Raw genomic sequence first — 15,982 nt, forward strand, 5'->3', positions numbered from 1 at the left:
GACACCACAAAGAAGGACAGACATTATTATAAAAATATCATCACACACAGACACAATCCGGTTTACTTAATCCGAAGAAAGATCTTATCAGTTCGTCTCAGTGAACTGAAATGATAATATTATTAAAATAATAATAATAATAATGGTTTGAGTATTAATAATATATTATTATGGTAATAAGATCCACACACAGGCGATTAGCCTGGGAGGACGGGGAAATTAGGGCTTAAAACCGTCATGTCGGACTGTCCTTACAAAATACACAAATAATATACCCCAATAATACAGTGCAATGCTATAATGATAACTGATTTATCGAGGTCTAACAAACAGCACTGGTTATCTCTATTCTATTTATTCTGAGAAGTTTATCAGAGGAGAGATTAAGTACGTAACATTGTGTATCTCTACCAGCTGATAAAATAGAAGCCATATGTTTCAAGTGGTTGTTGTTGTAGTCAAACTTTGTCAGTTACAATAATGTCATCCGCGAGTGTGGAATTTTGGAAGCTGGGAAAGAAGATAGTCGGAGCTGGTCTCAATTACAAGTGAGTGCTTTTACAGTAACCATGTTATTTAAAATTGCATTGGAGAATATATTATATATAGTAGATTTTACCCATAATTTTGGTATTGATAATTGTGTCAAATATAGGGCATATTTAGAATAACCTAAAAAGTTTCAATATTATGTTGATAGAATATCATGCGTGATCAAAAAAGTTTGTATAGCATGTTGAACCATAAGCTGCATTTAGTATTTCCAAGTTTTAAAAAATCCATTCTAGCAAAAACATAAATACGTGTACTATTAAACTTTGATAATCATTTCTTCAAATATTGTTGTTAAAAATATTACAAATTTGTTCGTATAAGCAAAATTTCGTTAAGTGAACAAACAAAGAATTAGGAACAGATACTTAAATAATATTTCACATTGAATAAATATTTAGTGAGTCTACTTTTAAGCCCCTGTTGGTCGTTATTTGTATTTTATAAATGTAGGAATATTTCGAACTTACTTTAGGATTATAAGAGTATAACTATACTTTTGTTATGTATAGTGATCATATCCACTATCACTTAAATGACTTAATTAAAATTTAATACTGAAAGGTATTTAAATTTTAAAGCCAACACTCCAAGTAGGGTATGAAATTAAGTTTGCAGTTTTCGTAGTAAATCTAATAAAGAATTTTGCATTATTCAGGCTAAAAATAACTTATGTTCAAAATTTAAAATTTACATGAGTACTTACTTATTGTAGATGATTTTAGTGTTTGATCTTAATATTCGACCCTATTTTTAATTGAAGAATGCCATTAACCCCTATTGTTTCAACACATACGCTTTCAAATTAATGCTTCATTTAAATTAAGATTTTGATCCGCCTAAGTCCTACAGCCGCTTTAATAATATAAATCTTATTAGCAAGTAAAAAATATACAAATACTTTTATCGAACACTTTCTACGAGCTACTAGATAATACAACACAGTTTTAACGATACATATTTACTTGATTCCTTTGAGAGACAAACATTATGTCTTCTAAGAAGTTTATAAATCGTCAAAGCTTTCAAATATTGAAGGTTTTTATTAATATCCTGGTAGGTAGTTGTTATTCTTGGGGTTTGACTATTGAATGTTCAAGGCTTAGTAAGTTCCAAAGGTAAACTACGTTATAATCTTAAGTGTGATACCGACCTTTGAGAAACTTCTGATTGTTACTAGAATTTTATTATTTAAAACCTTTTAATAATCGTAATATCTTCGTCTGTTATAATAGGTTTAGTTCTCAAGAAATAGTTTTACCATTACCCGTTACCCAGAAATTACGTTATTCATGAACAATGAACAATATTTTAATATGAATGGTTTTAGTAATATCTTTTAAATGTTTGTCGTTTAGCGCAATCCCTTGTTGGAGCATCTTCGTGAAATTTGTAGCTAACCTTTAAAATAGGTCCTCTTTGGCTCCATACCATTTAAATTTTATTCAATGATATGACATTATTCGCTAAGCAAATAGTGTGATGATCATTGATGCATCATAGTCCCTCCAAGTATTCTATAGAAAGAAATCGCCCGTCCTAATATGGGCCAAATCCCTGAAGCGAGGAGATCCTTTGCTTAGATTTTATTGATACGCCCTGGAAATTGTGAAGAACTAGTAACATGAAATCTTTTTTGTGGACCATGGAACCATTTTGTTAATACCTTATTATAGAAGGTGTACGTATGTAAGTTAACGCAGAAGTCTTATCCTAGGGTAGGTTATTTGCGAGACCGTTACTTAAGGTTCTATTTTATCAATCAGCGAAAATATAGATAAAAAATAACGATTAAAAATGCAGTCACAGGGGACTCTACCATCCATCAAATGCCTCTCCTGAAATTCCACTCACACCTAGTCCCGTTTTAAATGCTTTAATGTGACCACTTTTTTGTCATATCAAAGGAATGGCCGCTAGGAGCCAGAAGAAAATCTTAAATTAGAGGACAGGTTGAGTAGTAGATCATATTAAAGGCATCTATTAGTAGAATATAACGCCGCAAATCCGACCTTAAAAGGTTGACTCTTTAAAAAAACTACGCTGATTTGAAGTTTGAAACATTTAAAATGTAGATCCTGTAGTAAGGGGTTTAATATTCTTGTCTTTGCTCAAGTTGTGAAAGTTTAACTTAGTAAATGAATACTGGACTTAAGAAATAATTTCTAAGTTTATTAATATTAAGTTTATTGACTCTTCCTTCAAATATTGTTAATTTAAATTAATGTACTTCTTGGGCTATGCTTACGGTAAAATTTTTTTACCGAACTCCTTGTAGACCATTCTTCATTGGATGATGTGAAGATTCAATAACTACCTTAAAAGTGTTTCTGAAGTCCAGTATTCATTTACTACGTCAAACTTTCACTACGTGAGTCAAGACAAGAATATTCAACCATCTAGAACAGGACTATATTGTAAATGTTTCAAACTTTAGATAAGCGTAGTTTACTACACTACATATGCTCTAATTTGTGATTTCCTTCTGACTACTTGCGGGCAATCCCCCTGACATGACGAAAACATTTTAGTTACTGAAAAAGTAGATTTATATGTGCATTAATTATGTACCGAGTTTTATTGTTTTTCCTTTAATCGTTCGGTTATTATCAAGGCCCGTGCTTGATTTATGTTCCAATAACCCTCAAACCAATGTCAATGGTCTCTAAAAGGAGAATGCTTTACAAGGACAAGATTGGAAGTGGTTTTCCGGCTAAGGAAAACCAACTTTTAATTTACTCAATTCTATTACCTTCCAATACTTGTTAAGCTCATTAGATACACCATGCCATGTAGGTTTCCTAAGGTTTCTGCTCATGTGTCTATCAGAAATTTGGAAATTGCTACTGGCCTCCAGAGAGTGAGAATACTAATAAAGTAAATAGCATAAAAAAACTAGCTTTATTCTTATGTAAGATGTTTTAATATATTTGTGTATATAAATATTAAACCTCATGTTTACCATTGTATTCTCAAACTACCAAAGTAATATAAAACGTTAATTAAGATGGATTAATAATTTAGATAGATATTAAAACAACAGAAAAAATTATGCATTTCCAATTGCAGTGCTTGTAAATTAACTGAAAGAATTATTGTACTTAGGTTTATAATAATTTCTAGATATAACTCTTGATTTCGACTTTTCTTCATATATTGAAACTCGAATACTTATTATTTCAGATTACATTGTATAGTTTAATTGATGATGTTAATCTTTAATACTTACTAGTTTTATGCCTCGAGTACGTAGTTATTGTTGGCTATATAGTTTGCCCATTGTAATAAAGATTTTTTAAACGTACAGTACGTGTTCTTCCATCACCTTAAATTTGTTTCAGAGCTCTATGTGCTGACAGAAATATTCCACTTCCAACAAAACCAGTCATTTTTATGAAACCTACAACTGCTTATATTACTCAAGGACAAAATATTCAGGTATTCATTTTTTTTTTTTTTTTCAAAAATTATTATCATCACCAAGGTGTGTTGAATAAAATCTAACAAAATAAGTCTCAATGAAAAAAATTTTTTAAACATTGGGTACATCTGGCGGAGCATTTTTAAGTTCCCAAACGACTATATTACTTGCACGTTACACACTACATTATTCGCATTCATTGGTAGCCAAAAGGGTGGTGGGTACCGGAAGAACGCGTAGTCATAAATGTTAGACATAATCTACGTCAAGCCAGACTGCCTAACCTAACTGTTAGCTCCCATCTACGAGCTAGTCAATTTACATTTGTTACATATAATTAATGAAATATCCGTAATTTTAAAATAACCCATCTTACCAAAGGCTTTTTTCTAATTACCAACTTTAAAGCAGTTTCCTGTGAGAAAAGCATACTTAGAAGGGTAACAGCTGTGAAAGATCTATTTATTGTTAAAATTAATATAATGTATTTATTCTGTCAGGTTATATACATGAATAAATACTCACATATAAACATGAAAATGTCTTCTTCAAATTACAGATATAAAACTTTGAATTTAGGTTATGTGAAATAAAAAAAGAAATTATAATTTTGTGATTTTTTTTAATTTTGTGCCTGTTCTAATTATTTAAAGCCAAATAAAAATACACCGTATGGTTATAACAAGTTTACAGGACACCTACTATTTGTAGATATTTAAACAAATTCCAGTCTTTCTTTTTTCGACAAAACCGTCAACACATTAGCGAGCACGAAAACCTTATAGGTCTGCTTGCACAAGGCGGGAGCAACAAACATTTTGTCAGCTGTTTTGTTGTTACCGGCTTTTGCAAACGAAACTTTTAAGTGGTCATGCTCGTTTAGGCGTTGACGGACGTGGGGTTTCACAGCACCTAATGTCACAGTAACTAAAGAGGTATTTTTGTCATATCACCTAAAATTCAACCGTCTAATAAGGTCGATTCTCATAGCACCTAATGTCATAGTACCTAATCTCACAGCACCCAAAAGGAAGTGGTGGGGCTCGCTGTATTTTAGCATAGTTATCCAACAAAAATGTCTTATACTTCAATCTATTTTAGTGTTGAGTACAAGAAAATCTTGAGCTCAAACGTAAAATCTAAGTAATATTTTAATTCTACTAATTTATTAAATTTAAAAATAAATCTTTTAATAATGAATTCGAACGCCTCCAGAGAATATTTGTTTTTTTCCGAAATTTGACTTCACAAAAAACATCGTATTTCAGCTCGAGGACTGGCGAGAACAATCAAAGACGTAAACTAGATCACTAAAGCACACCGAGTTACTTCTGAATACTTCCGATTCCTGTTATTAAAACCTCAATTGGTAACTTTCTTGTTACACCCTAATATAACAGTCAATATATCTGAGTCTAAATTTAAAACATGCCACACCTTCTTAATATTATCAGTTAGTTCTTTCTAAATTAAAACATGAGAATCTTGTTTCCTTGATTACTTCAAGCATATCTTCATTTATTGCTCATTAGATTATAGATTTTTAAATGTACGTGTATGTGTTTTAAAATATTAAACAAAATACTTCATTTTCAATCCTTTTTACTGTTTAGATACCAAAGGAGCTTGAAGTAAAAGAAGACGTCGAGCTGGGAGTTCTAATTGGAAAAAAGTGCAAGAACGTAAAGCCTTCAGAAGGGCTAGAATATGTTACGGGATACTGCCTTGCTCTAGACCTCACTGCGACCAACTTTCTGGTGAGATTGAAGCTTCTGCTCCTTTTGTATGCTTTATGTGAATGACCGTTGTGTCCATTTAAGATAGTTATAATAGTCATGGACCTCTTGTTTAAACTCACCAATATACACTTCAGAGCTTTTAATTATTATCTTGCACTATTGCCTAGTACTATAACTTGTATTTAATACCATGTAGGCACAATCAAACTAATTTTGGAGTTAAGTAAATACTTACACAAGAGTTATAAATTTTTTATGAATAATTTCAAGCATGACAACGTTTACAATGATTCCAGAACGAAGCGAAAAAGAAAGGTCTGCCCTGGGATCTCTGGAAAGGGTTTGACACCGCGTGCCCTGTGAGCAGCTTCATCCCCAAGCAGAAGATCCCGGACCCCAGTAACGTGCGGTTGTGGTGTCGCCTAAATGGGGAGATGAAGACTGACGCTAACACCTCGGACATGATATTCTCTGTGGGGGAGTTGATCAGCTATATCTCCCAGTACATGACCTTGGAGCCCTACGACCTTATCCTGACAGGATCCTCCCGCGGCAACTGCCAGATACACCCCGGGGATGTCCTGGAGGGTGGACTGGAGGAACTTGTCACTTTCAAGTTTTCTGTCGCGGCCGCTAGCTGAACATCACAAATATTTAAAACCTATATTCTGGAAAAGTTATATGATTTTCGATGTGTTTTGAAACATCTTTAACTTGAATATAAACAAACTAGTTTCATAAATTTATAATCTTATCGTGTTTCTTATTACGACTTGGTGAAGATCTAATTCTGTAGGCCTATTTTTATCTAAAATACAAAAGTAAATTATATAGTTTATAGTCTAAATAAGATGGGTTTTTTCGATAATGTAAGAGGTCTTCAGGACTCCAAAATTAAAAATTTATTTAAAACAATAAATGAACATTTTTCTTAAACATTTATCGAAGCATCTCCCACCAGCATCTTGATAATTAAAGAAATCAAATTTCTTCTTTATGATCACAAAACAATTGTCGTATGAGTTGGCCTAAAGGGTTTGAAGTTGTAAAACAAAACTTTCTAAGATGTTAAAAAATACATCGATATTGAAAATAATAAACATTGTTTCATTAGCAGTCTGCGTGAATGTTTAAAAAGTTACTTTGTAAATTGGTCTTACGTGTAATCATATTGCCAATGAGAAAACACAGAATAAACCAATTAATTGTAGATAAACCGCTCGCAAATAAACCTGCGCAGAAGCACATTTCTGGGCAGCCACGCGCAGGAGGGGCCCCCTCCAGTGGTGGTAGGTGGGACAAACATCTCCTCGTCTCTGTTTCATCAGCTGTGTGGGTCGTGTCTCGTTCGCGCCATAATGTTTACACTGCAGCTACTTACCTATTCTATAATTATATTGCATCTTTTTGTGTAGGCCTATACAAGCGTAAAATATTAATTGAACAGACTAATGTAGCCATAGATGTATCCAAGGAGCGTGCGTTTGGTGTGAGGTTAGCTGTTAAGTGGAAGTGGCCAGGTCAGGGGATAGAGCAAGCGGGCGAGTGCCGAGCAGTGGTGGGGATACTGGGAGAGGGCGTAATAATTTATTAGTAAAGCGTTAAGACGTAAGAGGAAGTACCAAATATGTCCATAGAGGAAGTTATAAAAATTAAATTTCTGGTCATACGTTTATATTTACAAGTGTTGTAGTAGTATAAGATATCACTTCTAATGCTCTACAAACTTTGGTCCTAACTTAACTACAATATGTTTCTCGTGTAAGCATATTTTATATTCACTTGTAGCATAGGTTATACAGACTCAAAATACAATTGACTGAAATAGTATATTAATATTAGAAATGCTATTTTTATGCTTAAAACTCTTAAATACTATTACAATAAGTTTAAAAACAAGTTAAACTTATTTTTTTTATTTTCAAAGACGCACAAAACGCAGTACAATAAATTTAAAGTACGGGACGATGGATGATTGTTTTCACAATGCGTTATGTTACCTTTACAAATGTTTAGAAGTGCCACATTTGAGTTTTTTATCTTGACATTTTGTATATCAAAATACTGTTCTCAATTGTTGATTTTGATCGAAAACGATTCAATTCTATAATCATGATATTGTTTTATATTCTATTATTCTCTCACAATCCTTTTCAAACACCAAAAATATCTTCTGTTTCTTATCACGTGATCTGCAATAAATACTTCAAAATTAAAACCCAATAATGTATTGTATTATTTATATTTATTACTACGTTTTACTTTCTGAAAAATATTACTTACTTTAGATTCGAGATATCGTGACAAAATATGGGGGAAAACAATAATGTACTGAGGGTAAAAATCTGAACTCTTTATAGTGGTATTGACTCTTATATTGAAATACCCTCAATTCAATCTCAGTACTACTTTAATAACCTAAGATACCCCTCACTTCTGTTATAATATTGTGTTGGTTTATTGATATATCAATATGATAATATAAAATAATTAAATCTAAATATAAGGCATTCTTATACGATGATCACGACAGACCCCATAGTGAGCGCTGCTTGTTGAGACTAGAGTAGATCACCGGGCCATAGTCAATTTACAACATCAAAATTTTCGTTCAAAATAAAATTTAAATGATTTTTATAAATCACATCAACTAGGAACTCGTACTAATTTTGCAAAAAAACAATACATGCTGGAGTATATTTTAGTGTTTATAAAAATATTGATGTTTTCTAAAATGATTATTCCTGAGTGTAAAATTTTTTTCTTTTTATTTTTTTCAGGTTAGTGATTTAGCAGTTTATTATAGTATATATGAAGCAAATGCGTTGCGGTTACAAACTTGCGAGAGTCAGGGTTCAACGTAACGCCAATCAGAAATAGCCAAATCTTACTAACAAGTTAGAAGTACAAACATATCTTACACTGTCAGGTGCACAGTTCTAAAATGGCCAAACTTAAATTCAGTTTCAGAAACCGTCTATTCAACCTTATCTCCTGTGGCTATGAAACTCTGATCAAGGAACTCTAATCTAGATTGGATGTGTTCCATGAAACATCCCCCTCTTAGAAGTCTACTTAGCGATTCTCGAAGACTCGTCATTACATCTTTATTATTAGCAGCAAGCTTTAAACGACATTCAATGTTAAGCAAGTCAACGATATATCACGCCATATATAGGTACATTTTTAATTAATAAAGGAACAATTGCATTAAAGTTTAAACGTGTAAGACTTCCTTATTAAGTTTAATTCTCAGTTCTTCTTAACTTTTATTGTCCTATAAGTGAAATTGTCTTTACCATTATTATTTTTAAGCGGAAAAATATAATGTAAGTATGTAGTAACACAATGCATCTGTTTTCTTGCAGCCGAACTAATGAAGTCATATATAGATTGGGATAACGGGAGGAGAGGTTGAAATTTACTGAAACACTCAAAACCGTTATTTGAATGATTTAACAAACAATGAATGGAAATTTTACGTAAAAACTGAGTATGCGTTGATTTTACTACAACAAATAAGTCTTGCGCTGTATTTCTTGCTTTGTTGAGGTAATTTCTTCCTACCACCCAAGTAAACATAAATAGTATTACGAGAATTAAAATTAGTAATTATAATTTTATGATCCTAATAGTTTATCATATGATACAAGAGAGCTGAACAATTGATATTAGTGTTTTTTCAATTGCTGATTTTTCCTCATTTCTGGTAAAAAAAATTATATACATACACACCTATGACAACCCCTATTTTGTAAATAGACAAATAAGTTTAACAACAGTGTTTACATGTTATGTAAATGTCAGACTACAATATCTCTTATATTTGCACTTATAGATGTTACCGGCTCCTTTGCACGCAGTTTAGTAGGCGTTACACGTTTATGACCACTACTGGTTTGAGTGAATTTTATTTCCGACTCCAATGTTGAGTGTGCCTTGTTGCCACGATCAAGAAAATACGTTAAAACTTTATATTTATGGCTATTCTAATTTATTTTGTTAGTTTGTAACGTTATCTTTTATATCTAATATTTTATATTTGATTAAAATGCATAAAAATGCACACCTAAAAGTATGTTAACAATGACACTACGCATTTGTTTCCTTTTAAACTGAAAAACATTGTTAATATTATAGAACATTTAGAGCTGAAATTAATACATTAGTTCAAAAGCACAGTCCAGCGAATTTTCATGTAGCACAGTTCTTGCCAACTGCTTCAAAGGGCGCCTTCGGTATAAAATTCTGACCTTCTTATGTTTTGAGATATTTTGTAAAAGAGATAAGTACTTGCATAATCGCTGAAATCTAAAACCATGTTAAAACATTATCAGTCACTGTAAATGTAATCAAAGTTAATATAATAAGCGACGTTTGCACAAAACAGCTGATAACATTAGAAACGCTATTTTGCTTAATATTTCAGAACTTTAGAGGGGTTATGTTGCTACTTTAAAGACCATTAGGGCTTAGCGCAGAGGGATGTTAGAAATAAGAATATGCTTATATTCATCCCAGGGACCTTAAGAATCTTCTTGTCAAATTTCAGCGCAGTCGTTTGAATAGTTTATGGTTGAATAAAAAAATCAAGTTAGTTTTACAGACACACAATAATTCTAGTAACGTTTCATAAAGAACTAAAATTACTTAAAGATGGTAATTACTGCTTATATTTAAAAATTGAGTGATTTAAATTTGATTAATATTTTATAATTAATTTATTATTATTATTATTGTTTAAAATTTTAAGAGCTTTCAATTGATTCGTAGGCTGAGGTGTCCTCTCAAAAACAACGAACTTAAAAAGACGCAAGGTATACGTACATGTACTTTATTATAAAGTGGTCTAAAATTCAACCTTGAAATTTAACCACAGATAATTTATATTAAAAACAAATAAACACCTTAACTTAGCGCCTTCAAATAGTGTTTGCCTATATAAAAACGTAACTGTCTCGTATGTGCAGTTTCCAATAAGCAGGCGCTTTAAAAACTGTGATCTTCTAAATTTAATTGGTGAACCACCCTGAACACACGGGGTATAATAAATAGATAGTATCCGATTCTCAGCCGTACTGAATATGCATATACGAGTAAAATTTGGTAAAAATAAATAAAGCCGTTTCGGAGGAGTAAGGTAACTAACATTGAGACACGAGAGTTTTATATATGAGATTAGAATAATTATTTGAAATATATGATTTTCTTTCCTACTTAGATAACTTATGTATACATTTTATGTAATGCTTTTTCTGCAAATTAAAACAAGCATGCCTTAATTAATTTATACAGTCACATCAATAATGCAATATTATATATAAATTTAAAATTGGCTCATACTATGTCCACGCTAAACAATATTTCTCAGTTTATCGTTAAAATTATTCAAATAATAACATTCGTGTATTTAAATAACGCTCACACAAAATCTTCTTTCCTTGTATTTTACTCATTGAGTTTCTATACATTTTAGTATTCAGTGACACATTTTGTTTTGTTTATTGTGATTATTTGTTTTATTTTCAACTCAGGTTAAAATGTATGAGAAAATAACAATTAAATATATTTTTATTATTTTGAACACTATAATGACACTTTTAACATACGAAAAAACTGCAAAAAAAACTCATATTAAGTTTTCACGAAACAAGTTTCTTTTATTCGGAGCTATAAATAATAAAATACATAGTTGTGCTTTTTTCAGAAGACGAATATTTATCTGTTTTCTAGAATATTACTTGATTTACCTACAGCTACACTTGCAATCAATTTACTCAAAAGCTTTGCTCACACATGTAACAGTAACTAATAATCACATAAATAGCAAATATGTACCTAAGAACCACTGCCTCATGGAAATATAGCTTCTCATTAATTTTGCGTTCCACAAGGGTAATGTGTATTAAATAAAAGTTATGTTTTCAGACCATATTTATCGATTTTTATTTATTTTTCATATTTAGAACAAATAAAAACTTATGTTTAGAACAAAATTGTCTCGGACGTCAATGCAGTGGCGGCTGCTTGACGTTGTATGTTTCTAGGCTGGGTCGGCGCGGTGGCGTGTTGCTGCGGTTGCCGGACAATTAACTGCAGAGTTCAACTATTATACAAACATTATAATAAACCTGGCAATGAAATTCGGTTGTTACAATCAATACACAAAAATTGAATTTACCTTCCTTGTAGAGAGATAGAGAGGAGTAGAGCAGTATGTGGAAGGAAGCCATTATTCTCTTATTAATATAGTATAAACCACGACAGACTCCTGATGTCAATATAGACATTAATAACGCGTACTGCTGTTGCTTATGATGTATTATTTTAGGCAATAGCAGCTCAATATCAATATACTGTAGAGCGTCTTGGTTAACCGACTCGAAATAGCGTTATCTCACTAACATTATAGTTTAAATCTTGTGACTTTGAAAACATTTTAAATTTAGTATTGCTTTAAATACAAACTTATAAATTTAAAAATGAAAGATTTTAATAGGTTTTTCCAGGTCCAAAGAATTCCTCATGTATCTCAGGTAAATATTTGATATCATCTATGTAAGTTGTCAAGGATATTTAGAACAGCAGTAATAGCTTAAACTTTTACAATAACCTAGCCTTATTTCGGAGTCAAAAATTAAATCGTCCTATATAGACGTTTTTAGTTTTAGGGTTTTTTACAGGTCAAATATCTTATATGTGGGAAGAAATCTAATACAGGACAAGATTTTCCCCTATAATTAACCAACCAATTAAATTTTAAACATTTATTTTTATTTGATGGATAGAGGAGAGAGATTTAGAATATCTAAGTGTAGGAATTTTTCCTGCAAATATTGTAGAAATGTATGTCAAATCTAATAGAAGGTTATTATACGAAACTATATGCCATGCAATAAAGAACGATTGATATTTTACTGTATGTTTTATGATTCTCTGAGATTTATTGTCTCAGACCTCAGCCGTTATACCAGCCGCAGTCGATATTGTGTCTCTGCTGGGCAGTTTACTGTACAGTACTCTTGGATTTGGCCGTCAGAGAGTTATGCTGTTGTTATATTTATAAGTATAGGCTCGAATATACACTACAAATACGTTACTGTCCTATTTCTTAATGCTCAGGCATGAAAGTTTGGACTCTCGCAATATTAAGGACTTCTTTTCAATTCTAGGCTAGATAGTGGATGAATCATAATAAATATTACTATAAAGTCGTATTCTGTTGGCTGAAGTGAATTTTCTTGGAAATAAAATTCTTTCAGATCTGAGACATTCATAAGTTGTACGAGATTCTGTATCGATAAACTGCGAAGCTATTCTTGAACTCGGAAGACTAATCATTAGATTATTTTCCAAACTGTTGACTGTTTAGCTGCCACAATTTTAAGTTCTATATCTCTGAGTCGGACGTATGTAGCTTCTGCAAGGAGTCCAAGGAGACTTATGCAAAGGGATTGACTAGATGGAAAAATCTTTACAGGCCCTTTTCTTATACCTGCTGCGGTGGAACTTTCATCTCCTAGGTTGAACACGTACCTCAAGGTAATCTGTTATGTTGACATTTGAGAGTTAAGACGCAGTAGATCCAAATTTTCCTGTCCTAATCATACTTACTTTTCCTTCAATTTTAATTTTACTCTCTGGAAAAACTAACTGATTTCCAAATGGTTGCACAATGGTCTCAATCAAAGAAATTATAACAACAAAGTATTTTCCTTTTGAAATTTACAGAAATATAACATTTAAACAGCCTTGTAAATAACTTTAAAATATTTTACTGACAGATTATAAAGACAACTGTAAAAAAAATATTTAAATTTTATTTGCCAATAATTTTTAAAGATTATGTTTCTGAATTTTCCGTCAGTAACAATAAGAGTTGACTCTTTTACTTATCTAGTAAGTCTACTAAGATTTAAATTACTTCCCTTAATTTTCCTCTACTACGTATATTTATTCAATGGTAAAAATATATTCCTATGGCTTTAAACTATTATTTAAAATAATAGCAAACATTAGCTAAAAGCGATCAAAGCTGTTTACCACCAGCTCTCGTAATCCGCCAACTCCAACCCCTCTTCCTTGCGACTTAAGGCGCTTAGTTCACTTTAATTTGTGTCAAGTTCATAATGTAAACAGCACAAAATAAATTAAACATAAATATCTGTATTTTACGAATATTTAGTGATATTATTATTGTTAAACCATAACTTAAACATTTCTTTGAAGAAGGAGCTGTTGTACATGGAACACCTTTTTGAGAATCGTAAAGTTGTTGAATAATTTTTAATTTGTTACACAAGGCCTTTTACATCCAAAACTCCACCTTTACGTCTGAACTTTTCATTTGAAACAGTATAAATAATTTTAAAATTTAAACACAATTATAAGCTGAATATAGTCTTCAAAAACATTTGTAGAGTTAAAAAGAGGAATATATATATATATATATATATATATATATATATATATATAAATATTACAACTAATATTCATTTGGGTTTTATAATTGGATTAATGCTCAAATATAAACATTAAGTAGACTTGTTAGCACAAATTAAATGTCCTATAATATTTCGTCATCTACCGTCTTCAAAAAGGATTTATAAACAATAATAAAATAATACAGCAAACAAACAAAATAACATAAATAGAAATTTACATAAATAAACAACATAAATTAATGTATTAACATGTGATGAACAACTAAGGCAAATAGCTATCATTAACAGAGATAGATTTTTAAATTATGTAAATAGAATTTAGAAAAATATTAATACATAATGAATATAATTTATCAAATGATCTTTTATTCAGACAAAAGGGTACTTTTGATTTTAATATTAACTGATGAGCCTGTAAATGTTCTAAATAAATTATGTTTCCATATTAAGGTACTTTTCAAATACCTTTCAGTGAATAACATTGTTAAAAACTTTGTTCATGGCCTAATGAGTGTTAAGAAACCAATTTTTCATTCTGTTTTTTAGAAGAACAACGATGATTATCCAGTGAACCCAACATAATCCATTGCGCAATTATTACATGTTAGGTGATCAGTTACAGTTGGTATATGTATAAAGCTTTGGGTCAGAAAGAGTTGAGTTATACTTTAAAGGAATTAAGAATCTGTCAAAATAACATTGATTAATATTATTGAAACCGCATTTACCATACAACCAAATTCCACGCTTGTAGTAATGTACCAGCACTATAATATAAGAGGGTCACTGTACGATAAGAGGGTTCTAACATTAGGTGGTTCTCTTGCAGCCTAAAGGGCAAAGAGGCTGTGAAAAATCAAACATATTTAATAAAAATAAAAAATATACCAATGAATAAGTGGAAATGGACGAAAAACAAATTGAAACATTTGATTCGTACACAAACACACCACTTACACAATACTTAAATACAATATATTAAATTTAAAAATAAATCCCGTGACACTATTATGAAAATAAATTATAGAAATTATGATAATGTGCTTCAATTCTTAGTAACGTGAATTTTACCTTCCGGTGAGTTATATTTGAATTTAAATGAACAGAATGTAATATTCCAAACTGAAAGAGACTCCTCAGGAAGGAAGGCGTCAAAAGTTCCACCTCAGCCAAATTGAAAGGTTCCTCAGCCCATTTCAATATCAGAACTGACATTGAGTCGTCTACTGATATGTCCTTTATTCAACTACTGAATTAATTCATTTTTATTTTCAGTAGGAAATTCTAGATATCAAATGATACTTGAAACATATTTGAGTTACATTACTTTTTATTTTTATTTTATTTTTCTAGGTTAGCTGCATTTCACTCCAAAGTCTGGTACATATAGATAGTGTTATATAAATCTTTTAATTCCTTTATACATTTCAACTTACATAGGAATATTCTGTATTAAATTTGAACTGATTAAAAAGTATTGTTTAGATCCAACTGTTGAATAAAACTTAATCTTTAATCTTAAAAATATTAAATTCAAGTAGATTTTGAGCTTTTAAATTATATTATGCCTTGATTTTAATTACATTGATAAACATAAAACAAAAACTAATAAATACCAAGGAACTTTATTATTGAAATTATAAAAAAATATTATTGAACAAATCAAATATAAGATAAAACTATAAGTAACAAGAATATTGGCACAGTAATAGTGTTAACTTGTTGAATGCCATCCTTGAAATTTTTAGCTTTCCAAACACTCATTTATAATAGGATATTATACTAGGATATATGTTTGATATATTATTCTTATTAATACACCAACA

The 15,982-nt window shown here is 30.9% G+C and overlaps 1 protein-coding gene across 1 annotated transcript; it reads left to right on the forward strand.

Annotated features, from left to right (window-relative positions):
• The first annotated feature begins 410 nt into the window (after positions 1-410).
• On the forward strand, positions 411-6,808 carry LOC124353212 (acylpyruvase FAHD1, mitochondrial-like). Its single transcript, XM_046803105.1, has 4 exons — positions 411-548; positions 3,894-3,990; positions 5,587-5,730; positions 6,009-6,808. Exons 1-4 carry the CDS (start codon positions 481-483, stop codon positions 6,351-6,353), a joined length of 654 nt encoding a protein of 217 aa, XP_046659061.1. The 5' UTR covers positions 411-480; the 3' UTR covers positions 6,354-6,808.
• The last annotated feature ends 9,174 nt before the right edge of the window (positions 6,809-15,982 follow it).

Source organism: Homalodisca vitripennis, chromosome 1, assembly GCF_021130785.1.
Source record: "Homalodisca vitripennis isolate AUS2020 chromosome 1, UT_GWSS_2.1, whole genome shotgun sequence".
Taxonomy (NCBI): Eukaryota; Metazoa; Arthropoda; class Insecta; order Hemiptera; family Cicadellidae; genus Homalodisca; species Homalodisca vitripennis.

Bases quoted from the DNA above. Each gene is read 5' to 3' on its own strand.
- LOC124353212 (XM_046803105.1), top strand. From the start codon at position 481: ATGTCATCCGCGAGTGTGGAATTTTGGAAGCTGGGAAAGAAGATAGTC. The intron at 549-3,893 runs GTGAGTGCTTTT...AATTTGTTTCAG, and splicing joins GGAGCTGGTCTCAATTACAA to AGCTCTATGTGCTGACAGAA. The intron at 3,991-5,586 runs GTATTCATTTTT...TTTACTGTTTAG, and splicing joins CTCAAGGACAAAATATTCAG to ATACCAAAGGAGCTTGAAGT.